At 34.9% G+C, this 25,973-nt stretch overlaps 1 protein-coding gene across 2 annotated transcripts; it reads left to right on the top strand.

The window, feature by feature from the left end:
- Positions 1–438: 438 nt before the first annotated feature.
- On the top strand, positions 439–25,386 carry LOC138691147 (uncharacterized). Of its 2 annotated transcripts, none has more exons than XM_069812892.1 (8): positions 439–615; positions 3,693–5,065; positions 8,544–8,804; positions 12,500–12,631; positions 15,746–15,941; positions 20,991–21,235; positions 24,504–24,728; positions 24,962–25,385. In XM_069812892.1, exons 2-8 carry the CDS (start codon positions 3,812–3,814, stop codon positions 25,274–25,276), a joined length of 2,628 nt encoding a protein of 875 aa, XP_069668993.1. In that variant the 5' UTR covers positions 439–615; positions 3,693–3,811; the 3' UTR covers positions 25,277–25,385. The 2 variants fall into 2 exon arrangements, with proteins under 2 accessions (XP_069668993.1, XP_069668992.1); XM_069812891.1 differs by lacking the exon at positions 439–615 and adding an exon at positions 761–943 and having other exon boundaries at positions 24,962–25,386.
- Positions 25,387–25,973: the final 587 nt, after the last annotated feature.

Below are 25,973 nucleotides of genomic sequence, written 5' to 3'. Positions count from 1 at the left end.
TTTACTATTACTGACGATACATAAAATGAGTGGGAGATGGAAAGTGTTGGGGGAATTGTAGAGGAAAATCGCTCTGCAATATCTGCTTTGTCCACCACAACCTGGCCGGGAATCGAACCTGAGCGACCTAGATGGAAGACCGGCACTTCAGCCATAGATGCGGCAGCCATACAGCAATAATTGTCAATTTAAACAGTACTGCTGGTATTCTGAACGATTTGAAAAACCCGGTACTTGAACAGATTTGAACTTAGCCAATAGAAGAAAACGTTTGCGCATGCTTTAATCCGGAAATAATTTTTGTTGTCGAAGGACAGAAAGTTTCTTGTTGGCAGTGTAGCCAACTGGACGGAAATTCCGTCACAACTGACAGAATTTCAACGTAGCGGACGGGAAAAGAATGACTTTGACGGGTGACGGATTTTCTGGCGGAATTTAGATGTATATAGTTTTTTTACTTTTTTAGCTGCTCTCATTTTAATTGTTTAATTTTTGGGAGATGTTACGTTTTATTTGAACAGCCCTATCTGTACCGTACCATGTTAAAGAATCTCCTGTTTCAGATTTCTAGTAATCAAGTCGGAGGTTGACGAATTATTATTTTAATCAAGATTGGTAAGTAAATTGTGTTAAAATTTGCTTTTTATTTGTATATAGATTTATTGAGTGGGTCTTTTTTATTTCGACGGATTCTGACTGATTTCCCGGTGTTGGACTGACGGGGATACAATTTATGCGTTGGCAACACTGGTCAGTGGGTTTTAAATTTGTGTACAAATTGTTTGACGTTCTTTGTTATTGTTAATGTATTTTTGCTTGCGGTAGATAAATCAATTTTGCTATGATAAAATGGAATTCAACGAAGAATTCGCTGTAGTTCAAGGGACATTGATTAGTTTGCAGAATTCAATAGGTGACCTCCAGAATTTGTCACTGGAAGCCGGTATGTGTAGAATTTTGTTTTTTTCATTACAACATAGACATATCAACCATCACAGAGAATAACTTATGCTCTAGTTTCTCAAACAATACACTGCATCTAATGCGGATAATTAGTGACCTATTGCTAGTTCGGTAGTTGGGATAATTTAGGTTATCCTGACCAGTTAACTAGTAGGTGAAACGAGGATTGAGCGGATTCTCGTTCAACCAAAATCTTAATAAGTTAGTACTATAAAGTCTTAATTATAGTCACAATGTAGTTGAAATATATATAGAAGAGTTTTACAATATACTGGTACAACACAAATGTTTAGTATCAATAAGTTAATACAATTCAGAAATATTCATGAAGCGTTGTTGAATGTCATAAATTCACTTAGGCCTACAGAATAGAAGACATGAGAAATGAGGTAGGCCTACTTCTTGAATTTGGTCCTAAATAATCTTACCAAATTACTAGATTACAGTGTGTCTGCTTGGTATTGATAACTATGGGACTCAGTTTGCTAGTTATCTATAGGTTTGGTTAGTATGTTTCCAAACTGAATTTTTAGTACTAATATATAAAGACTCGCGCTCAGAGGGTGGATGTCGAGGTTTGGGATGGACCACAAGTCCTACTAAAAACGTTGCTTTGCTAATTATTCATTATGGTATGTTGTGTACTATGCGGAACTGTAATCTATGAACATTGTCAGTTTAATATGGACAGTCATAAAAAAAAACTGAAAATTATATTTTATTGTGTAAGTCTGGAATCCGTACAGCGACTTGAACCATTATTGCACGCACTCACCTGCAGTTCAACATAGCACATGTGCATGCATTCCTCGCTGCTTCGCTGTCATTGATGATGTGTAAGCATACTAGGAATTCATGTTCCAAGTGATGTACCATTCTCATCGATGGATTAATCCTGGTGCTTTCTATTATGATAGAATTGTATTGTTAGAATTTTATGGTTAGGACCGATTTTTGTGTTCGAGATAGTCCAGAGTTCAGTGATAGGTTTAGATTAGTTGGTGAGGGGATAGCTAGGCCTATTTCTTATACAAAAGATTAATAAGTTAACTTGTCTTAGTGTACCCCTATGTCACTGACAAGCATCCAACATAATTATATATTAAGGATCGGCCAGGCCATCTTCCCACAGTAGAGGTTCAGGACACATACATTACAAAATATAATTATAGATATTATTTTAATTAAATTTTCAGCGTTTTCTTATTATTGACATATTGTCAAACATTCTCATGGGGTAGATAAAGTTAATTTTTCTTCTTCCACCATGTTAATAATATAAAAAAAAGTGACTATACAAATTCTGACCACTCGAGAGCAATTACTAGGATCGTCCAGAATGTAAGTTTCCTTGGGATCGTTTACAGAAAGAAAACACAATTTTTTGGCAAGATTTGTTGGAGCAGATACAGCAATTGTTAAGCCATTTTTCAACATATTCCCCACCAGAATTGAGACATTTGTCATACATGGGATCAACTTTTGTATCTCTTTGTCGTAGAAGTCTGCCACTTGGGATCGGAATCAGTTTGTGACAGCCTCTGCACCTCTCTGTTGGTTTCACAGTATGACAAATATCTCAATTCCGGCTGGAAAATATGTTGAAAAATAGCTCAACAATTGCTGTATCTGTTCTAATAAATCTTTCCATGAAATTGTGTTTTCTTTCTGTAAACGAACCCAGGGAAACTTACTTTCTGGACGTTCCTAGTAATTGCGTTCGAGTGACCAAAATTTGTATAAACACTTGTTTTAACATTGTTAACATTTCATATTGGAGTTAAATGGCAAGTTGTAGCCGATTTAAGTGAACACCATATTTTAACGTTTTGGTGGCTACTTCATTCACACACAACCCCCAGAATGTCTGGAGGACCACACCTGCTGTTGGTCGACGGGTCCACTGGACCTAGCTGGGAGATCTTGTTGATCACCAGCTTTCCCTCCTTAAGCCACTGGAGGACGATTTTAGTGCCATAGCAGGTCAGCACTAGGAACAGAAAAGTAGAAAGAGGAGAAGGAAAGGGAAATGAACCCCTAGGCCTCGAATGCTCTAATGCCGTCGGGGTCGAAGAAAGTAAGAGTTCAGTCAGAGGACTGGATAGGAAAGGGTAAAGAGGGAATTAGGTATTGGATAGAGGAAAATTATACCAAATTCAGTCATTAACTCATCAAGCTGACCAGTGCTAATTGATGAGTAGCCCCTCCCTTTAGTTCAGCTCGTAAAATTATGCTTACTAACAGCTGCACCTCGGGAAGGTAGGGATGGGACATTGGGTATTTGTCCAGGTTGGTTCATTAAAGCCTTCAATGGGAAGGATTAATGGCTCTCCCCCCTGTATCTGACAGACACCCTTTTGCAGCCATGATAATATCTTTGAAAAATATTGGAGTGCGAGAGGTCAAATGACTTTGTTGTCAAACGCCTGGCATTAGAAAACAACAACAACATTGTTAACATTGTGGAAAAAAAATTATAACTTTTTATCTGCCCACATGAGAATGTTTGCTTGAGAGAAACTCAGTGGAGCAAAATAAAGAATCTTCAAGCTGTTTTTAAGCAAAAATTAAAAGTTTATGATAGCTCTGACACTGTATTGAAGAAAGGCCTCCGTGAATTGGTATTTTTTGCATCCTACCATATGACTTCTAAAATCGCTAAATTTCAAAAACATAAGAACTTGAAACTTGCTCATCTGACATGAAATGACACAAATCTTATTTTTCAGGTGACGAAGTGAAGATTACGGCTGTTGTTGATGCTTTATCCAAGAGTATCACAAGTGGAGGACTACAGTTAGGAGATGTAACAGATGCTGACCAGGATCAGCGCCTAAGGAGGATTCACATGTTTCTTCTTCTGAACACACGTCTCGGGGTTCATGATAAACTTGTTGATGACATCAACTGTGGACACATTGTTGATTGTGCCCCTACTTTAAGCAAAGATTTGTTGATAGAATTGGTGTGGAGGCTTTCCCTACAAAAATATTTGTCTGAAACTATAGTTTATTGTCCGCTGTCTCTTACTGAGGAGCTACTTGATACAGCGATTGCCAAAATAAATTCCATACAACCATTTAAAGTTCTTCCATTAGTTGAACAACTTTGTAGGGCAATGTACTGTAAATTTATACACCTTGATCCATATCAAGATGCAGAAAAGAAGTGTGCAAAATCAAAATTATTCACATATTTCAAAAAAATTTTACGAATTTTTGTCAAATCAGATTTCAAGGAGTTACGTCAAGCTAAACTTGAAGAGCTGTTTAAGTTTGCTGGCCTCACTATGAGATATATTATGTCATTAGTTGTGAACTGTTTGAAATTGTACCTGAATCCACTGGACCAAAAGACAGTTAAACCAGACGTTTATGAGTTATCTTTACCAGAACTGGTTGATGTGGAAGAAAGTGAAGCGGTAACTTTGGATAATTTTGTTAATGAATTGTTATTTGTTTGCAAAGCAAATTGTCGTGCTATCACGGTGGACATGTGGATGTTCTGGACAGAATGTTCAACTGAAGAAGAAGGACATATAAGAACTTTGCAGAATATTGTAGGTGAAGCAATGTATCTCTGTGTAGAAGAGTTAAAGAACATAGAAGACAGAGAAACAAAATTTCCTTTGGTGCCAGAGTTAATGTCCATGCTCTCAGCTATGGCAATAAAACCAAAAGGTGAAGATGATGAAATAAGGGAAGCTGATATGGAATCAATTATTAAACATGTTTCACGCAAGTCAAAATCACAAAAAAAATGGTTTAAAGCTCTACTTAGGCTGAATGAAGACATATCTAATGACAGATATTTCGATTGTCTTAGAAATAATTTGCATTTAGCAGAATATGAAGACGTCAAGCTTATTCTCGAGAACGTTATACAAGCACTTGATTCTTCACTTCCCAGTGAATGTCAAGAAAAATTGAAGCTTGTGGCACTGGATTCCATTAAACACCTTCCATTGGAACATCAAGTGGATATTGTTAAGTGGTATTTGCAGACGTTTGGATGTGATATGAAACTTACGACAAACAATTTCCATGTGGTAATGACAGAAACGTTCAACAAGGCCATAAATGTAATGGAGAAGAAAGACAAGGTGAGTTACGTATTAATTTATCCTTTCGTCATATGAGTAAGCCTTTATGGAGGAAGTTATGACGACTAAGGGAAGTATTCATATGCACTAAAAAAACGACAAAATAGAGTGCACATATGCACATAAAAAACTAGGATATATGCATTAAAAATAACAAAATATGCACTGTTAAAAAGAAACTTTAAGCAATTTATTATTATTATTAATGGTTTTTCTGTTATACATAAGAATATTGAGCAGGCGCGGTTCCTTAAGGTTGTAGCACGTTTGCGCTACACCAAAAAAAAAATTACGGATATTTTGGTTTAAAATACAAGTTAAATTATTGTGGTCTTAAGTACACGATTGGTATGATGATCAACTGTAGTGAGTTTCTCATCCAACTATAATCGTTGACTTGCCAAAGTAAACGACCGTACTTCTTATGGAGACTGACTTGATCTTGGGTATCTCTTCGGGGCGAGGGGATGAGAGGTGTGTTGTCCACTGTGGAGTTTAAGTTGTTGATAAACGAACAGGGAGATAAAGGAGCTTTGAAAATGGAAACAGATGGCAGTAGCTGATGAGTGACAATGAATGAATCCGAGACAGAACATGCCCGCCCTGCAACTGCAGTTAGGCGCAGAAACAAGATTTTTTTTTTTAGGGTAGAGGGTGAGCTCGTATTTTATTGGTGTTTTTGCTTTCCGTTTCACTGCTGTACTTGAGTCAAATTGGTTGAGAGCACGTGGTGGCCCGTAAGAAGCTGTTTTAATATATTGTGTTGTTTGTGTTATTCTACTATATTAAATAGACCCTAGTTAAGATGAATAATTAAACCTTTAATAGAACATTCATTTTCATCGCACAGCTTAGAAGAGAAGTGTGAGATTAAGCGTCTTGGTAGATCGACATCGAACTTGAAATTTCACAGTGCGTGAAAACGAAAACCAGGTCGTTTAACAGAAAATTCAATTCTGACGTGTACGAGAAGTTTCAGTGGTTATGAAATAAGAAAATCTTTGTCCTGTTTTCCTTGTGTTTTGTTCGGAGGAGAGTAGGAAAACACCTTTCAGCCTCTGAAGTCGTCAAGGGATTGTTAGTAACATTTCTAGTAATTGTGTACACTCGCCGAAAGTTGAACATGAATTGTCTCTGAAAATTTCCATTAGAGAGACAGCCTGAAATGTTTCTGAACTCGTCAGTGCCATAAATAACTGAAAGTTCAGTGCGAATATTCCTTTCATTTATGAACAGATACGCTCTGATGACACTACGAAGAGACTTATGGGAAAACATTGTGGAAATAAATAGGTGAGTTTTTGCAAGTTTTTACGACTGTAGCATGATAAGCCTAATATTTTGTAGTAAGAAAGTAAACGAACAAAATTTTGAAGCACCAGCCGCCACTGATAATGAGACACCATCAGTTGTTAAAGTGGTTTCCTTCAACTTCCTGTTTAAACAGTTACACTTGTGGCACACTTTTCGTTAGGCATTGTTGATAAAACTAATTGAAAATTAATCCATTTTCTTCCAGCTAAACTGTTTCAAAATATAATGTACACTACACACTTTCAAAGTATCTCTGACTTGTCAACGTAACAAACTGAAGTATTAGCACCAGATTGCTAAAAAATAACAAGATATGCTTTTATATACACTAAAAGCTGAAATATGCATATCAGCATGTATGCACTATAAAATCTTTGTTTGGTTGTAATTAACTTGAAAGGCATTTATGTAATGGTAGCATGATTTGCAACTAAGGAATAAAATATGCAAACACAGTAGGCTATGCTAAAATCCCCCCCCCCCCCAATAATGACCATGAGAAAAATAGTTTTGATATTTTAGCTGTAAGATAATTTATGTTTTAAATCTTTGAAATGCAATTACTCTTCTTTAATAAGAAGACTAATTGGTCTTTATTGGAAATCACATTGAATGATTAATTTGAGTACACCATCTAGTTGTAAAATCTTATGCTAGACTTCATCACAATAGAAGTAACAGTAGAGGCAACATCTGAAAAACGAAAAGAATGAAAGACTAGTACAAATGGAAAAAGAGCGTTATAGTATCTAGTTCAGTGATAAGCCGAGGTTTGTAACAAGGTTTGAGGGTTACTTCTTATATCTTGCTCCAATTATGATTTCAAGGAATGTCCACTTTTTTTAATTGCAAGTTTAATAAATTACAACTTTACTGTCAGTTGTTGATCTTATTCCACAATTTTAAAAATCCTCAAATTGTAATTTATTATCAGGCTTTCACTTTCAACTGCTTATATAAGACTAAAATGACTCTTGTAGTTATGTTGAAGGAGGTTATTTCCAATACATATAAAAGACCAGTAGGCCTACTCCTTTTCTGCAATCTACCTTTCAGGTAAAGCTCTCTGTGAAGCAGACTTGAATTATTTCTAGGGAAAAATTGTTCCGGAGCCAGTTATCGATCCCGGGACCTTTGGTTTAGCACACCAATGCTCTACCTAGCTCTAGCGCTAAGCCAAAGGTCTCGGGATCGATATCCGGCCCCGGAACAATTTTACCCTTGAAATCATTCTACTCCTTTTCTGTTCTCAAAATTCTTAAAAATCCATTCCAAGGTTCATTGTGAGTAGATTTGAATTTGGGGGCGAGGGCATGTACTTGGGTTACTCCTAAACCAGATACTGGTAGAGTGTTTTCTTGTAGGTCTCTTCTTTTTGAAAAACCTTCAACTACCCAAATGTGTTTTACTCTTTGTTACAGTTATTGGCATATCTCATTTGGCTGTTGTTAATATTATGTAAAATAATGTGAAATATTTAAAATTAAAAATCAAATGTAATAATCTTAATATGATGATTTGTTCATATTTCTGTTTTCTGAGCTTCTAAATGGCAAAGAGTAGAATATGTATCTATATGTATCTGTGCAAAATATCAGGCCATTTGAAGAAGAACTCTGTTCACTAGATTATTTTGAAGTCTAAAATGTGCCAAAAATAGAAGTTGAGAAAACAACCAATAAATAAAATCACCCATATCACAATAATGATGTATTCACCTTCAACTGCCCAGCTCCATATGTTGGGGCTTAGTGACAAAGGGGCGAATAAACTACAGATAGTGAAAGCAAAATTTTTGTTTTTTGAAGATTTTTTTTCACTATTTTCACCAATCCATTGCCTTAATGAATCATTATTAAATAAGTCTAAGTGCAGAGCGTCTGACGAAATGGTGGGCCTAATGTATTTAAAAAATATACATGTTATACTATACTTCTGTTGTTTGTATAATAGTTGATGAAGTGTATAATAATTCAAACTTAACTAACAAAGTTCCGTTGAAAGTTAATGTTAGAGACAGTATTGGGGTAGATTTGATAGTGGCAATAGGATATGCCAATCAGATGTCCATTACAAGCGTGGTATGCTCGATCATATTAGGCTCGAGTGAGTTGAGCAAGCAAATGGAGGTCTTGCAGTGTTTTAATAGCCATTTTCATGTCAGTTCTTTTCAGAGTTCTTATGCCTTTGCATTCAGTCTCCAATAGAAGTCGTGACCAAGGCAATAAACGAAGCACTGACAAACTCTAAACAGATTCCTTTGATGGTTGAGCTTCTGGAATGTTTAGCTCCTGTCTGCAGTGTTTTTGATGCCGACAATATAACAAGTTCAAGAAACGAGAAGATATCTACAGTCACATGCCTGTTAAATGATGCAGTCGGTAATGGTTTTACTGATGTTGAAAAGTCAAACTTCTTGATTCTTGTAAGTATTTTTAGACCTAATACAGCAAGAGATCAGTGTTTGTTGCTGAAGGTACAAGCTCGGAAATATTTTATATTGATAAGGACTTTATTATTTTTAATAAAAATTGATGATTTTGGTGTTAAACCTTCTTCTGTTTTGATGGGTGTTTCGTGAAAGAAATTGCCATTTTAATATCGGTTTCACATCATGAAATTTTACTCACTTTTTTATTGTATTTAAGTTTGAGAGTCATATTTCTGCAAAATAACTTACCTGAGACGCAGAATTTCAACATGATCTGCACAAAGGTTAGTGTGACAGTCTGTGTTTTGATATATACAAATAAAGCCCTTTACTATTCGCATTTAAACCACACTATTAATAATGACAGTAATAATAATAATAGCAACAATGATAATAATATTCATCATAAACTTCTGCAGTTAGGTCATTTGACCTGTTTCCAGTGTTCAAGTAATGTGGAGATGTTGCTTGTTGTTGGTCGTCTTCGATGTTGATGACCTGATGGCAAAACTAATAATAATAACAATAATATATTATGGTTTCAGAATGGGATTTTTAATTTGTTGTAGTCAAAACAGGTCTATGACCAGTGACGTTGTAAACAAACTATACATTTGGGAGGCCATGACAGGCAACTTGCTCTGAAGTTGTTTATATCGATTTATGCTTCTTTGCGCGAGAAAAATGTTTAAAATGTTCCGTTGAAACCACTGCGAAGTGTTCTTCATATATTTGAACAGATCTCTTCCAGAGCTTTAAAATGATACCGTGCACAGTCATTTTGCCCTCACAGTTTTCCAGATAAACCGTGATAATGTCAAAGTGTCCGCCGGTTCACAAGAAACAATTTTTAAAATGTTCAGTTCACACCACTGCAAAATATTCTTCTTCATATATTTGAACAGATCTCATCCAGAGCTTTAAAACAATACCATGCACTCACGGTTTTCCAGATAAACCACAATATTGTCAAAGTGTCCGCCGGTTCACAAGAAACAATTTTTAAAATGTTCAGTTCATACCACTGCAAAATATTCTTCTTCATATATTTGAACAGATCTCATCCAGAGCTTTAAAACAATACCATGCACTCACGGTTTTCCAGATAAACCACAATATTGTCAAAGTGTCCGCCGGTTCACAAGAAACAATTTTTAAAATGTTCAGTTCACACCACTGCAAAATATTCTTCTTCATATATTTGAACAGATCTTATCCAGAGCTTTAAAACAATACCATGCACTCACGGTTTTCCAGATAAACCACAATATTGTCAAAGTGTCCACCGGTTCACAAGAAACAATTTTTAAAATGTTCAGTTCATACCACTGCGAAATATTCTTCTTCATATATTTGAACAGATCTCATCCAGAGCTTTAAAACGATACCATGCACTCATGATTTTCCAGATAAACCACAATATTGTCAAAGTGTCCACCGGTTCACAAGAAACAATTTTTAAAATGTTCAGTTCACACCACTGCAAAATATTCTTCTTCATATATTTGAACAGATCTCATCCAGAGCTTTAAAACGATACCATGCACTCACGGTTTTCCAGATAAACCACAATATTGTCAAAGTGTCCACTGGTTCACAAGAAACAATTTTTAAAATGTTCAGTTCATACCACTGCGAAATATTCTTCTTCATATATTTGAACAGATCTCATCCAGAGCTTTAAAACGATACCATGCACTCACGGTTTTCCAGATAAACCACAATATTGTCAAAGTGTCCACCGGTTCACAAGAAACAATTTTTAAAATGTTCAGTTCATACCACTGCAAAATATTCTTCTTCATATATTTGAACAGATCTCATCCAGAGCTTTAAAACGATACCATGCACTCACGGTTTTCCAGATAAACCACAATATTGTCAAAGTGTCCACCGGTTCACAAGAAACAATTTTAAAAATGTTCAGTTCATACCACTGCAAAATATTCTTCTTCATATATTTGAACAGATTTCATCCAAAGCTTTAAAACAATACCACACACAGTCATGTTGCAGTCATGATTGAAGAGAAAGACTGAGTCAAATGTAGCAGCACACTCGTAAATATTACATCAGTTTCCACACATGGGGAGTAAAGAGAACATTGCACATATTTGTAACGACATAACAATTTAAATTTGGACCTATTTTTGTCACAGGTGGTGGGCAGAAGTTGTGCCATATTATTCACGGAGTTAAATGTAGTCCTATGTCAATAGTGTATTTTAACATTACAGTAACTTTTCTTCTCTGCATATTAGGATGGAAAAAAATGATTTTTTTAAATTAAATTCAAAATCAGTGATTTTTTTTTATTTCAATAAAAATTTTCTACTTAAGTACTTTTAATTATTATTTTTTAATTGGGTTTATTGAAGTAGACAAGATATTGTGCGGGATGATTACAGGAGAATGGAGAAAGTTACACAACGCAGAACTGCACGCATTGTATTCTTCACCTGACATAATTAGGAACATTAAATCCAGACGTTTGAGATGGGCAGGGCATGTAGCACGTATGGGCGAATCCAGAAATGCATATAGAGTGTTAGTTGGGAGACTGGAGAGAAAAAGACCTTTAGGGAGGCCGAGACGTAGATGGGAGGATAATATTAAAATAGATTTGAGGGAGGTGGAATATGATGATAGAGACTGGATTAATCTTGCACAGGATAGGGACCGATGGCGGGCTTATGTGAGGGCGGCAATGAACCTTCGGGTTCCTTAAAAGCCATTTGTAAGTAAGTAAGTAAGTAAGACAAGATATTGTTAATAACAAATCACACAAACGACCAAACAGGAGTTACACTTTTTCCAGTTTTAAGTTAAAAAAACCATACTTGAAACAAATGAAACCAAAAACTCTTCAACTGATTGCTCAACCTAAAACACAAGTCTAATATACCAATGAGATTCCTAGTTAATTACATGTCTGCACCAGCATACAAGCTAGCTAAATACATGGAAAACGTCATCAGAAAGAACATACAATTCACCAATCACACTGCAGTCAAGAACAACACAGACCTAGTCAACTACATCAAGGGCAAACACACACCCGACAATTCAACACTAGCAACATTTGACATCACCATTCTTTTCACTCACAAACATATCCATGTGTGAAACAATAGAAATAATAGAACATATGTTAAAAGACAGCAATACACCTCAGCCACAAATAGATGAAAACTGATCAAATTATTCCATTTGAGAAGATGAAATTTCATTTTTGTTACTAAACCTTGAATTTCTAAACCGAGCCTATTTTACATTTTGCTTTGGAAACTATGCCACTGTTTGTTGAAAGTTTTATATAATCTCCCCATATAGGACCTTTTTTTCCTTCCTACATTAGACATTGTAGCAAAACAAAACTAAAACTGTACAGATTTAAGCAAGCAAACATGAGATAACTTTGCTGGTACAGTTACAAGCTCAAACTGCCAGCAGTTAGTAGGTTAACTGTAACTCAGAATGTCCCAACAATGGTCTCTAATATACTTAAAAAATTTAAAAGTTTTAGTGGCTCAAGTTTCATTGACCTCGCAGAATAAATGTTTATATATTCAAAATACATGTGTAAAAACTAAAAAATGGTTTAAATGAAAGATTAAAAAAATCGCTTGATTTAAATCAATCCACCCTGCTCATATCAGTGAAATATGTACTTGATATCTCTGTTTCAGATTACTGCACTTACAAATCATAATGTTGTTGAAAGTACTGTGTTTGTTGAGAAATGCTTAATACCAGCATTGTATGAAAGCCTTAATCAAAGAAGGTGGTCGCAATTGCTGTTGTGGCTGGAGCTGTTGCATGTAAGTTAATTAAAAAGCACGAAAGTATTAATATTACATTCTTGCATTATATTACTACCAATTCAATTCGAAATTGGTATGGGACTGCCTCCAAAAACTCATGGTCCAGTTTCGCAACAAATGTGTGAAGTTGAGGTGAATGCAGGCCATAGAAGGAAATGAAAAAGCAAATAAGAAACTGCTCGTACATTGATCCTGAATCGGTCTGAAAATTCATTGCTATAAGAGAACATCAGAAAAAGTGATCTGAACCTAACCATCTCTCACATAAAGTCTTGTACAAGAAAGCTAAGGTGAGCAGTTGGATTAATTACTGGCCAGGGACAATTTAGGACATGTTATCTGAAAATGGAGCTTTTTGAAGGAGAACCCACATGCAGACTTTGTATGTATGTATGTGTGTAGCACTACAAAATAGATAGGCCTAGTGCTCAAATGCGAGAGGAGTAAATTCCAACTGCTTGAAGCTATGCCACTGAACGTATGGAACATCCTTTCATAGAATTGAAGATTCTGTACCTCATGGAGGACACAGAAATAGGATTCTTCAAGGTTGAACAAAAAGCCCATTGCTGAAGTATGAGAGTCCATAAACTTGGTCAGTATCTCTTTTACATTGCTGCTGCCACTACCAATGCTGATATCTGTGTGTGTGCGTTTTTTTTTTTTTCTCTACCTGCTTCAAGGATGCGTGAGTCTGGACAGTATATGCGTTTATGGTTCCTGCCTCTGGTACAGTACAGTCCTGACAGTTGTCGGAGATGTGCGCCTGGGTCAGGCAAGTCCCTTTAGTTACGCCAAGGGGTGTTTGGTTTAGTGACTCGCCTTCGGAGCTATCGGATGTCACGCATGCAATAGAGTGTTGTGTTTCCAGTACAGTTAAGCTGTACTGCATTCCTTTACCGACCGCTCTCCCTTATATCTACTCCGGAGCTCTCCCCACTACTCCTATTATTTCCCCTCTTTCATAGGACTAAATAATCGGACTGTACCTTGAGTGTTAGTTGTTAATGATGGCAGATGTAACACGAAAACAAATTAGTTTTGAGATTAAATTAGCTGCATTTAGTAATTTAGAATAATCAATAAAGAACCGGAAGAAACTAAGAGGACATAGTCGCAGCAAATGGTAAAAATAATTCTTAACATATGTGTTTAAGAAACTGCAGCAGCAGAAGATGTTGACATTGCTGCTATGAAGTGGTTTAATGTGTCTAGTATATCACCGGAACATCTGATTGTGCTCACAGCAGCAAGAAACATATTTGTTACTGAAAACTTCAAACCAAAGACAAAGCACAATTACCAATTTCTTTCAGAAAACATGTCTGAATGTTAAATGAATTTGCATGTCAAGTAGGGAAATCAAATGACGAGTAAACGTTATTTCATAGTATGTAATGTTGTTTTATACTTATTTCTAATATATTCTCTTTCAGAATATAAATATGGAATTTCATAACCTCTGAATACAACAATAACTTTGTTATAACAATACAGGAATTCCTCAAGGATCAATATTAGGTCCCCTACTTTTTCTAGTGTTTATAAATGATCTTGCCCCCCTAATAAAAGATGTAGGTCATCCCATATTATTTGCAGATGACACAAGTATAGTAATTACGGCCAATTACTCCAACACATTCCAATATTCAGCAGAGGAAATTGTCTTCAAAATATGTGACTGGTTCTCGTCAATAAATTAGTATTAAATTGTAACAAAACTAACATAATTCAATTTAAATCCTGTCCAAATTCAACCTCGCAAATTTCTAGCACAATAATTAACAACAGATCCCTATTAGAAACAATGACAACCAAATTTCTTGGCTTAAAAATCGATAATGTGTTAAATTGGAAAAATCATATTAAAGAAATTACCCCCAAACTAAATTCAGCTTATTTTGCTATTAGAACTATGCAAAAGATAGTAAATTTCAATACCTTAAAAACAATATACTTTGCATACTTCCACTCGATAATGAGTTTTGGAATAATATTCTGGGGAAATTCCACAGATAGTAACAGTATATTTCTATTACAAAAAAGAGTAATTAGAATAATAGTAGGTGCCAAATCTAGGGAATCTTGTAGGACTATTTTCAAAAAACTACAAATAATGCCCATGGCTTGTCAGTATATCTCTTCATTAATAGTCTTCCTCGTATGTAATCGTGAAAACTTTGTAACTAATTCAACAGTTCATAGCATAAATACACGTCAAAAAAATGACTTTCATACTCCATCGGCAAGTCTATCATGATATCAAAAAGGAGTGCGTTATATGGCAGTAAAAATTTTTAATAGCCTCCCTATCGATATAAAAAATGAAACTCAAAACATGAGATTATTTAGGGCCAAATTAAAGAAGTACCTAATTTCTCACGCCTTCTATTCTGTAAGTGAATTCATGACATTCAGTAACACTTCATGAAATTGATACTAAAACTATGTGTTGTACTAGTAGACTATATTGTAAATCTCGTCTGTATATATGTTTCATCTAGACTGTGACTATAAATTAAGACTTTATAATAGTATTAAGTTTTTTGACTTGTTCCATATTCTAGCTGTAAAGCAATGTATGAATACCATGGAATGTTAATAAATACAATACAATACAATACAAATTTTCTGCTCCCCAGAAAATTGTTATATCGAGGCTCAATTCTCTCTCTCTGATGTTTTTACAAGAATAGTTGAGAGCTCCTATTCAATAGCCAAGCTAGTTGATTAAACTTGAGTTTAACTTCCATTCTTTGTTTTGATGTGATGTTTCGAGGATCATATAAAATATTATCAAAAAGTTTTATTCATCTCAAATTTTATGTACTGTCTTTCTCTGCTACATATATTTACATTATTTTATATTTCCATGTTTTTTTCAGATATCTCATTTGACCCCAGTAGTTAGCTCACACTGCATGTGGAATACACAAAAATCTACTTCTGAACACAATCACTGTGAAAGGCTAAAAACTCAGAAAAATTTTCCTTAACTCATAATTTTTTGTAGTTGTATTTGCATTTCTGGTAGTGTAGAAGAGAAGGCCTGATAGTCTTAACTCCACCGGTGGAAATAAATAAATAATATAAATTCATTTTTTTTTTCAGTTGTTTATAAATGGAACGATAAAACATGTTATCAACATACCACACTGCCTCCTCCTCATGATATTAGCCCAAGTCTTGGAAACCAGCAGGTGGACTTTGTTGACATTTTGTTCTGGTGCCGTGTCAGTGTGTGAAGAAACTCTTGCTATTGTAAGGCGGATGGTGAATGATTTTTTAGATACCAAAGAGATTGAAGGTAAGTGCCATGTAAAAGTTTTAAGTAATTATTAGACTCGTCTATAAAATTAATAAAATCTCTTCTGATTCATTTGTTAATCTGCACTTAGGGCAAGAAGGTAACTAGATTCAGCATAGGGGAAGGTGTGAAAAAACTTAGTCTAACTGGTTACAGTCAGGGTTGCCAGATTCTCTCATCAGGAATCCAGGACAGTGATGATACTGTGTTAATAACTTAACGCTACTACACATTTGAATTATTTATTTTTTTTATTTTAGTAGGTTATTTTACGACGCTTTATCAACAGCTTAGGTTATTTAGCATCTGAATGAGATAAAGGTGATAATGCCGGTGAAATGAGTCCGGGGTCCAACACTGAAAGTTACCCAGCATTTGCTCATATTGGGTTGAGGAAAAACCCTTGAATTAATTCACTTTGTAACACAACTGATTTTATTCCTTTCATGTATTTCAACTAATTATGCCTCACAGTTTATAAACAAGTACCAGCTGCAGTGGAAAAACTATGTCCAACGAATGAATCAGAATAGACTTCCAAAAGCCATGCTTCAATACCCCCCGAGGAAAGAGATCTTTAGGCTGTCCAAAAAAAAAAAGGTGGACCGAGAATGACTCACTGAGATCGTAACAGGCCTTGGGTCTTATACGTGTTTGGATGATGATGATACAAGGCCTAAACTTAAAATTTTTTCACACTTTTTCTTTCCTTTGAATTATTGATAAAGTCTGGAAAAATAATGTCATGTTACACCCTGACCTATTCAGAAAAAGTTCATGATACATTGTTTGAATCCTATCTATAATAAACCAACTTCCGAAGAGACTAAAGAATAAAGGTACTGTAGAAGACCTAATACATACTGTAGCATTATCGTTTTTGTTTCAGTACAACCCAATAAGAGACTCCAGGCAACATTGACAATGACGTTGAACACAGGTTGGACAGAGTTTTGAAAAAATGAATATGGAATTTTTAAAATAATTTATAGAAATGAGCAAATAATTTTTTTTATTTTTATTCTGGACATAGGACACACCATTAACCACTTCCCTTATTATCCCGAGTTAACTCGGGTTGCTAACATGTGTCAAAATTTATTAACCCGAGTTAACTTGTTTGAGTCCCATTGTCTACTTCATAGTGATTTTTAAGTATGTAAGAAAATTAGTGATGTACAGTGATTCTGCAATATTAAATGACCTCTTTACGAAAATAAAAAATATGACACTTTTTTTCACAAAACTGGTAAAATAAATAGTAAGGGAAGAGGTTAAAGTCCCTGGTTACAGTAGAACTCCTTTTTAACGAATCTCTGAGGGATTTCTTTTTTGTTTCTTTAAATAGGCATTTTCCTTAAAAAGATTTATATAAAATGGAAAGAAAAGGCTAAAATAACTAGAACTAATGTGTGTGTTATATACCAAACATTATAATCATTTAATTAGGCCTACAATTATAATTTGCAATATATTTCATTATGTTGTTGTTGTCTAGTGCCTTGCACTTGGCAATGAAGCCATTAGCAGTCGTGCTTTCCAATACTTTTGAACTGTAGTTTCTTCTGATCTTAATGCTTCACAGGTCTTCATTCATTTCTGCTGGATCGTTACACAGGACACATATGGGTGAAGCTGAGATACCTATTCTGTAGAGATGACTTGCTAGACAGTCATGATTTGTCAATAGTCTGAAGGCTGCAACTGCTGTTTTCCTTGGTCTCTGGGGGATTATATCTGGGTTGGAAAGTAGTGTAGTACATACATGAGTATGAGTCCTAAAGATAAACATTCCGGAATTAAAACTGGTTGAACTCAAACCACACTGAAACTTGACATTGAAAATTTCTTCTTTATTATTCCCCTATAATGAAGTAGTTGGCGCATTGTATTGTTCACCTGACATAATTAGGAACATTAAATCCAGACGTTTGAGATGGGCAGGGCATGTAGCACATATGGGCGAGTCCAGAAATTCATATAGAGTGTTAGTTGGGAGGCCGGAGGAAAAAAGACCTTTGGGGAGCCTGAGACATAGATGGAAAGATAATATTAAAATGGATTTTAGGGAAGTGGGATATGATGATAGAGACTGGATTAATCTTGCTCAAGATAAGGACCAATAGCGGGCTTATGTGAGGGCGGCAATGAACCTCCGGGTTCCTTAAAAGCCAGTAAAAAAAAAATGAAGTAATTGGCAAACCATGCTTTTTTTGTTATCTGCAATAGTGTTATTTGAGGATTAGCCTCGACATTCTTAATTATTTTCACTTTCCATCCAATAGTTAATTTCTTCCATTTAGTCACCATTATAACGATGCATAAACAGCATAAGCTAATAAAAACTTGGAAACAGGATCCACAAAACTCTCGAAAACAAAGCAAGCGAAGCAAACCACTCTGCAAAAGCAATGCAAAGCAAGACCATAAAAAACTGTAAAGAATAATGCTGCCACTATCGAATTGATTATGCTGGTACATATTGATTATTGAAAGTCGATTCAATATTTCGTGTTTCATTGTCAGAAAATCCACTTGAAAAGTATTCTTTAAAAGTGGGATTTTCCTTAAACCAGTTTCCTTAAGAGTGGGAATTAATTACATTATTATTATTGTGATTTGGCTGGGACTTAAGAAATTATTCCTTAAAAACAAGAACATTAAAATGAGATTTTACTGTATTTATTTCACCATTAAACCAATTTGTCTATCAGAATCGCTCCTTCAGACACACAAGACTGTGACCATGATCTTGTCAGATGAGAATACTGTCTTAAACTTTCCTTTTGACGAGAATTTGTGAAGTGCCACTCCATGGATTGCCCCTTTGTCCCATGACGTATCTGTGTTTCATCCCCTTATAACAATATTGGATGAGAAATGATTATCATCGGCCTCATAATGAGCAAGTGACTCTGAACAGATGATTCTTCTTTGTTCTTTATGGACCCTAGGTTTCGAGGGACCCATTTGGCACAAACTTTTGGAATACCCCACATTATGGATAATTGTATTGACACTACCCATAGACAGAGATCCGTGAAATTCACATTATGCGATAACGTGAATTGTTTTCATTTTGCCAATTTTTTTGTAGTATTTCTTTGCACTTCTTCTCATAACCCCAAAAAAACGCACTTTTGAATTGCGAAATAGCGTAACTCGAATAATAATGCGGAAAAAAAAAACATTGTTGGTTTGTTTGTTTGTTTGTAAAACGTAAATAGTAGTTGAATATTAAGAAATCATTCAGTTCTGTTTCCTGACACAGCTAACATTAAAGCCAGTCAGCAGCGCTAGAAAGAGCTGTTTGCACTCTCAGTGTTCAGAATGACGTAAGAAGTTTTTTATTGAATTACACTATTTAAAAAAATTATTTTGTGTAATATTTATTGAACTATGGCAAATGAATTGTAAACACAACTATAGTGGAACACAGACTTCTGAAGTGTTCAAGGTCGTACATAGTTTCGGCCGCTTACCCACCCTCCTCACGAACTTTTCCCTTTGCAAGTTACACTGCAAAAAATAATCTCATCAGTCTCCTTGTGCTCATCTCGTCCATTCATTCTTGATCGTCTCAGTTCCATCAAGGCCTATAGGTCGTTTATAATTTACTAGCGATCGTCTCGTCAATTGTGAAAGAAGGCTTATGAAATAGTGTTGTAGTAACACGAGATAATCAGGAGAAAGTAACTGATAGGACGATCAGGAGTGATTAAATGATTGGGAGGAAAGTGACAAGAGATGATAAAAAAAGATGTAAGGCAATGGGAAGGAAAATAAAATCCGGAACTATTAGGGTAGAACGACAGACGAAACGGCATGAAATAACAGATTGCTGAGAACATTTTAATAGGGAAATAGCTGAAAGGACAATCAGAACTGAATTAATTTGATCAGAGAAAAATTAATGAAGAAACAACGATAGGTGAAATGAAGAAAAGAAAAAAAAAGATTGACGAGATTAATAATATGCCTAGTAAACTGATTGAAGGGACGATCAAGAGGAAAATTAGATGATGGACGAGACTATGAAATGGAAAATGAATCATGAGACAGTTAGGAGAACGGAAAGGTGGGCATGGATCATTTTGTAGGGACTCAATCGCGTCAATACAAACATTTCTTAAAATGTTTAAACTAACACTAAAAGCTGTTGCCATAACTCTGAGTTTTATTGTACGTGGAAGAAATAGTGGATGACTCACTGCTAGAAAGATATTAAACATATTTGTAAACATAAAAAATGATCTCTTTTATCTGACTACGCATATTTAGACTGTGAAGCATACTCGAAGCATAATAGTCTTTATTAAACACAAATTGTACAACTTTCAGGCTTCTTTTTATTTGTTCTGGACACCTGGCTTAGGATCTCGCATAGTGACAGTGATTATGGAACATTGGTGGAATGACAATGATGAGGGGAAATGGGAGAACTCCGATAAAAAATCCTCGCGCCCACTTTGTTCACCATCCAGATGGGGATCGAACCCGGGTCGCCACAGTGCAAGGCAGAGAGACTAATATCTCGGCCACAGGTTATTAAATGCTTGAAAAAGTGTCTACATATATAAAACAGAATATCACAGCACTAGTTTAGACAACTCTCAGCTAAACACATAACACAGAAGAGCACAGCACAAGCTTAGACAAGATACTGAATTAGGGTTTTGTTTTTGCAGTGTAGGAAGTTCAGATTTTTACAGTAAAACCGGTCCCCAGCCCATTAGGGTGGCAGGAGGGTGAGTAAGTTTGCAGTAAGAAGAAGGGAAAGTGTGTGACCTTGGCAACCATAAATGCTTGTGGACAACTATAATCAAAAACACGGTTATTAAAAAAAAAACTTGCATCAAAATGCCTTATGAATTATACCATAATAGTCTTTAAACCATCAATTCTCACAAAATTTGCTGCTGAGACTACCCCAAATATATCCGAAACACTGTCACTATTCTGTTCCAAAACATAACAGACTTTTTCCAGTTCTAAGGTTAGTATATGTTATAATACAGAGATTTGTATTGAAATAATATTTCTTTTCAGATAAGGAAGTGAAATGGCTGCAGACTAAACTTGATGGATTTTTAAGTTCTCTTAATAAGAGCTACTTCAGTCAACTTTGGTGTAAGTTTGATAGGGAGTGGTCACCAGGAACCTACAGCGTAGATACGTTCTTATTGGATGTGATGCAGAACGATTGTTTCAATGATGAGATGAATGGAAAAGCCATTGAATTATTTAAAGATATAGACAGTAAAGAAGACCTACTTCTCTTCTCTTTGTCGAAGGTAAATTCACGTTTAATCCTTTACAGGAAAATAATGTTCACTACTATACTGATCTATAAGCAAAATGTCGGAAGTACAAAACATTGAAACTAAAATTTTGAAGAATGGGAAGAAAAATATTTATTTTAATATTATGATACGTTTAGCAGACTGCAATTATTGGTCTTTCATAAAGAAATAATGTGTTCCAGCATCAGATTAAGGCAATGGATCTTTGAAATTTGAAACTTCTACATTATGAGTCATCTGAAACTGAAATTTTTTTCACAATTTACAGATCATATGGACATACATCATACATAGCAGCTATTCTATAAATAGTCTCTAAACACACACCTTCATCTCAAACAGCAGAAATAACTAAAATGGTCTCTCAATTAATATCACTCAATAAAAGAATTGTATTCCAATGGATACCATTCCATTGTGGAATCCTGGGAAACGAGAATGCGGATGCTTTAGCAAAGAAGGGCAGCACTGCTACTTACAGACCTGTTACTAAATCTACGTATTACTCTGTGAAATGATTTATTAAATCTGCATACTTAGACTAGACTTCAACAAACAAAATTTGATAACACAATCTCAAGGGAAAAAATGGAACTCTCTGCATCAAAATCCACAGTTAATTCCCGATTTACCACGAAAATCGTCTGTAGCTGCATTTAGATTGGCAACAGGCCATGATTGTTTGGCCAAGCACCTACATAGAATTGGAATATATCAGTCCCCTAACTGCCCATTGTGCAACTCAAACCAAGAAATGGATTCGGAACACCTCAAAATCTGTGCTTCAGTGGCTGGCCATGATAATATCTTTGAAAAATATTGGAGTGCAAGAGGTCAAATGGCTTTATTGTCAAATGCCTGGCATTAGAAAACAACAACATCATACAAGTTTTCATTCCGATATCTTGAGTAATTTTTAAGTTATTTAGTTTTTATTGTATTAATTAACATCATGTAAATGTTGCTCTGATTTTCTTAATTCAAATATTTTTTTTTTAACCGTTTTCATCTACTTCTTATACGTGAATAAGAAACCTCTCATATCCTTTTTGCATTTAGGAAGCAGGTTTTTGAGGAAAAATATTTAACATTCTAGTTTTTAATTTTTTTTAACCATTGAAACTTCAACAATACTTGATGTTGCAATGTTGTAAGTAGAATAATAAGTAGTTTATTTATAACATATTTATGAACTTCTGTGCAAAATTTCAGGCCATTTGAAGAAAAACTTTATTCACTAGAGTACAGTAGTTTCGATTATCTGAGTTTGATTAACTGAGGTTTCCGTGTTATCCAAGTCCAATCCACAAAAAAAAAAATTAAGAAAGAAAAGAAATTACTGTAAATGTTTCCATCAGTACTGTACAGTATTGCATGTTAGTTGCTTTCTTAAATGCTTATAGTCCATGTTGTTGTTGTTGTTGTTTTCTAATGCCAGGCGTTTGACAGTAAAGTCATTTGACCTCTTGCACTCCAATATTTTTCAAAGATATTATCATGGCCAGCCACTGAAGCACAGATTTTGAGGTGTTCCGAATCCATTTCTTGGTTTGAGTTGCACAATGGGCAGTTAGGGGACTGATATATTCCATTTCTATGCAGGTGTTTGGCCATACAATCATGGCCTGTTGCCAATCTAAATGCAGCTACAGACGATTTTCGTGGTAAATCGGGAAGTAACTGTGGATTTTGATGCAGGGAGTTCCATTTTTTCCCTTGTGATTGTGTTATCAAATTTTGTTTGTTGAAGTCTAAGTATGTAGATTTAATAAATCTCTTCACAGAGTAATACGTAGATTTAGTAACAGGTCTGTAAGTAGCAGTGCTGCCCTTCTTTGCTAAAGCATCCGCATTCTCGTTTCCCAGGATTTCACAATGGGATGGTATCCATTGGAATACAATTCTTTTATTGAGTGATATTAATTGAGAGAGCATTTTAGTTATTTCTGCTGTTTGAGATGAAGGTGTGTGTTTAGAGACTATTGATAGAATAGCTGCTTTGGAGTCTGACAATATAACTGCATTTTTAAATTTATTGATGTGGCATAGAAGATTCGTGAGACTTTCACTTATTGCAACGATTTCTCCATCAAAGCTTGTTGTTCCATATCCAAGAGCTCTATAAAGTGAGAAGAGACAGCACGTAACACGTGCACCGGCACCTTGTTCTCTGGAGATCAAGGATCCGTCAGTGTATAAATGAAGCCAGTTTTGTGGAGGGTACCTAATATTAATTGTCTCTAAAGATAATTGTTTTTAGTATTTCAGTGTTTACTTCTGATTTTAGTATTTATTCTGTTAAATTTAGATTATATTCTATATTTAATAGAGTTAAAGGGTTTGGTTTAATTTGTAGGTTTTCTTTTAAATTCGGGATATTGATTTTCTGTTTTAATTCTTGAACAATGGATATGAAACTTTTTTTGAGTTTTCAATCTACAGAGAGGACTGTATGAATGCCAATTGTTTCCTGGTAATTGATAAGTTTTTCATATTGAATCAGTGCTTTTTCTTCTATTGTCATTTTGATGCTGTTAATATTAGTGAGGAATCTCATAGAATCTATTGGAGTTGTTTTGATTCCACCAGTAATGAGTCTGAGAGCTTGGTTTTGAATTATTCATTCTGTTTAGTGTGTTAGCTAAAGAGTTTGTCTAATTTCTAATCAAAACACAGTTTTTCAGTAACCATCCGTTTTATCTGAGTTTTTGCTTATCCAAGGTAATCTTGGTCCACATTAACTCTGATAATCGAGACTACTGTATGTTGAAGTCTAAAATGTGCTTGAAATCAGAAAGTTCAGAAAATGACTGATAAATAAAAACATGTTGTGACCATACCCATGCGCCATTACCTTGAACTTTAATTTTAAGGGACTTAAAAGTTATGTAGAGCGGACAAATTACAGATTATGGAAGGTGAATCATTAAACCATTTTTTAAACAAAAAATTACATTTCATTATTATTTATTGTATTTTTTTCTTTTATTATTTTTTTTGTGAACTTTTTCACTATTTTACCGATCCATAGCCTTAAAAAAAAAAAAAAGAAAATCTTCAGAACATCTTAAATTCTCTGGAGTATTTCGGCCTACTATTTTGGATTTAAAACACCATCTAGCAGGGCCAATTGGAAATTATGTGAAAGAATGATTGCAGTAGTGACTTAAATTTGTTGAAATGTCATGTCATGAAGTAAATAGTTTTCCTATCAAACATGGTGTAATCATTCTCATGCTATGGCTTGTTCTCTTTAAAGCTTTTACCACTCTGTACTGCCTCTGAATGGCAAAACTTAGTTCGAAGAATGGCAGAAATGACTCTCTTCACCAAGCAGATGGGCGGTCCAGTGTCGCAGATGCATTTATTTGCCAATTCTGTTCTGCTGTTTCTATTTGCGATAAAGAACAAAGGAATCCAGGATGATGAATGCACATTGTCGTGTTTGGATTACACCATCAGGAACTTGGGCTTTATTTTAAAGGTAGGACCTGTGTACAATAAGCTATAAGATTTATATATAATAAAAGCTCTGTGCTGTAAATGCCTCAGCTCTTAATTATGTGGGAAGTTTCTGACATGTTCTAGAATACTGAGGACAAAAGTTGGTTCTGCTTGCCCAGAGCCAGGCCTAATATTGTGTATTATTGGTGTGCAGTTAACATTGTTTTCTTTTCTTGTTTTATGTAACCTTACAAATGCTTGTTTATTTTTAAGGAAGAAATTATTCCGCAACTTAAGTGTTTGCCAACACGAGTACAAGTGAAGATGTTGATCAAACTGCTATATATACTTGGACAGTTACCAACAAATATAAAAGATTCGTGTTCCATTGTAATAATAAATGTGTTAGTGGAATTGCTCCCAGAAATATTGAATGAAACAACAAGAGAAAACGAAGAGGCAGCTTCTGATGACGTATCCTCCTATGTGACAGAAATTTCTACAATTATTGGAATTCTAGGTAATGGTGAACCTCTACAGATTCTAGCACGAAAGTTGATGGAATGTATGACGATGGAAACACAGTGAAACAAACCATTCTTTTGCCGTTTGCGTCATGAAATTGTATTGTATTGTATTTAGTAACATTCCATGGTATTCATATATGCTTACAGCTAGAATATAGAACAAGTCAAAAAACTTAATACTATTATAAAGTCTTAATTTATAGTCACAGTCTAGATGAAATATATACAGAAGAGATTTACAATGTAGTCTAATAGTACAACACAGAGTTTTAGTATCAATTTCATGAAGCGTTATTGAATGTCATGAATTCACCTACAGAATAGAAGGTGTGAGAAATTAGGTACTTCTTTAATTTGGCCCTAAATAATCTTATGTTTTGAGTTTCATTTTTTATATTGATAGGGAGGCTATTAAAAAAATTTACTGCCATATAACGCACTCCTTTTGATAGCACTCCTTTTTGAATTACATTACTAACAATGAAGTCGTTGCTCAGCAAGAAATGTTTATGTCAGAGAAGATACATTTTACTGATTCTCATATGTACAAAAAAAAGACGCTTTTTATTAATGAAGAACCTGGTTTCTATACTTTCCTTTATAATGTACAAATTTCATTTCCACTTCTTCGCATCTGCCAGATTTGTGTAAATGAAGACCGAACTTCTTTCTCCTCCTCTATTGGGATTATCTAGCCCATCAAGAACTTGGCATCCCAGTAGAGGTGTGAGATCTTGTTTTTCTTTTCTGCATTTTAA

This window comes from Periplaneta americana, chromosome 16, assembly GCF_040183065.1.
Source record: "Periplaneta americana isolate PAMFEO1 chromosome 16, P.americana_PAMFEO1_priV1, whole genome shotgun sequence".
NCBI lineage: Eukaryota > Metazoa > Arthropoda > Insecta > Blattodea > Blattidae > Periplaneta > Periplaneta americana.
Note: the sequence above shows the minus strand (reverse complement) of the source record. Positions and strands in the feature narration are given on the sequence as shown.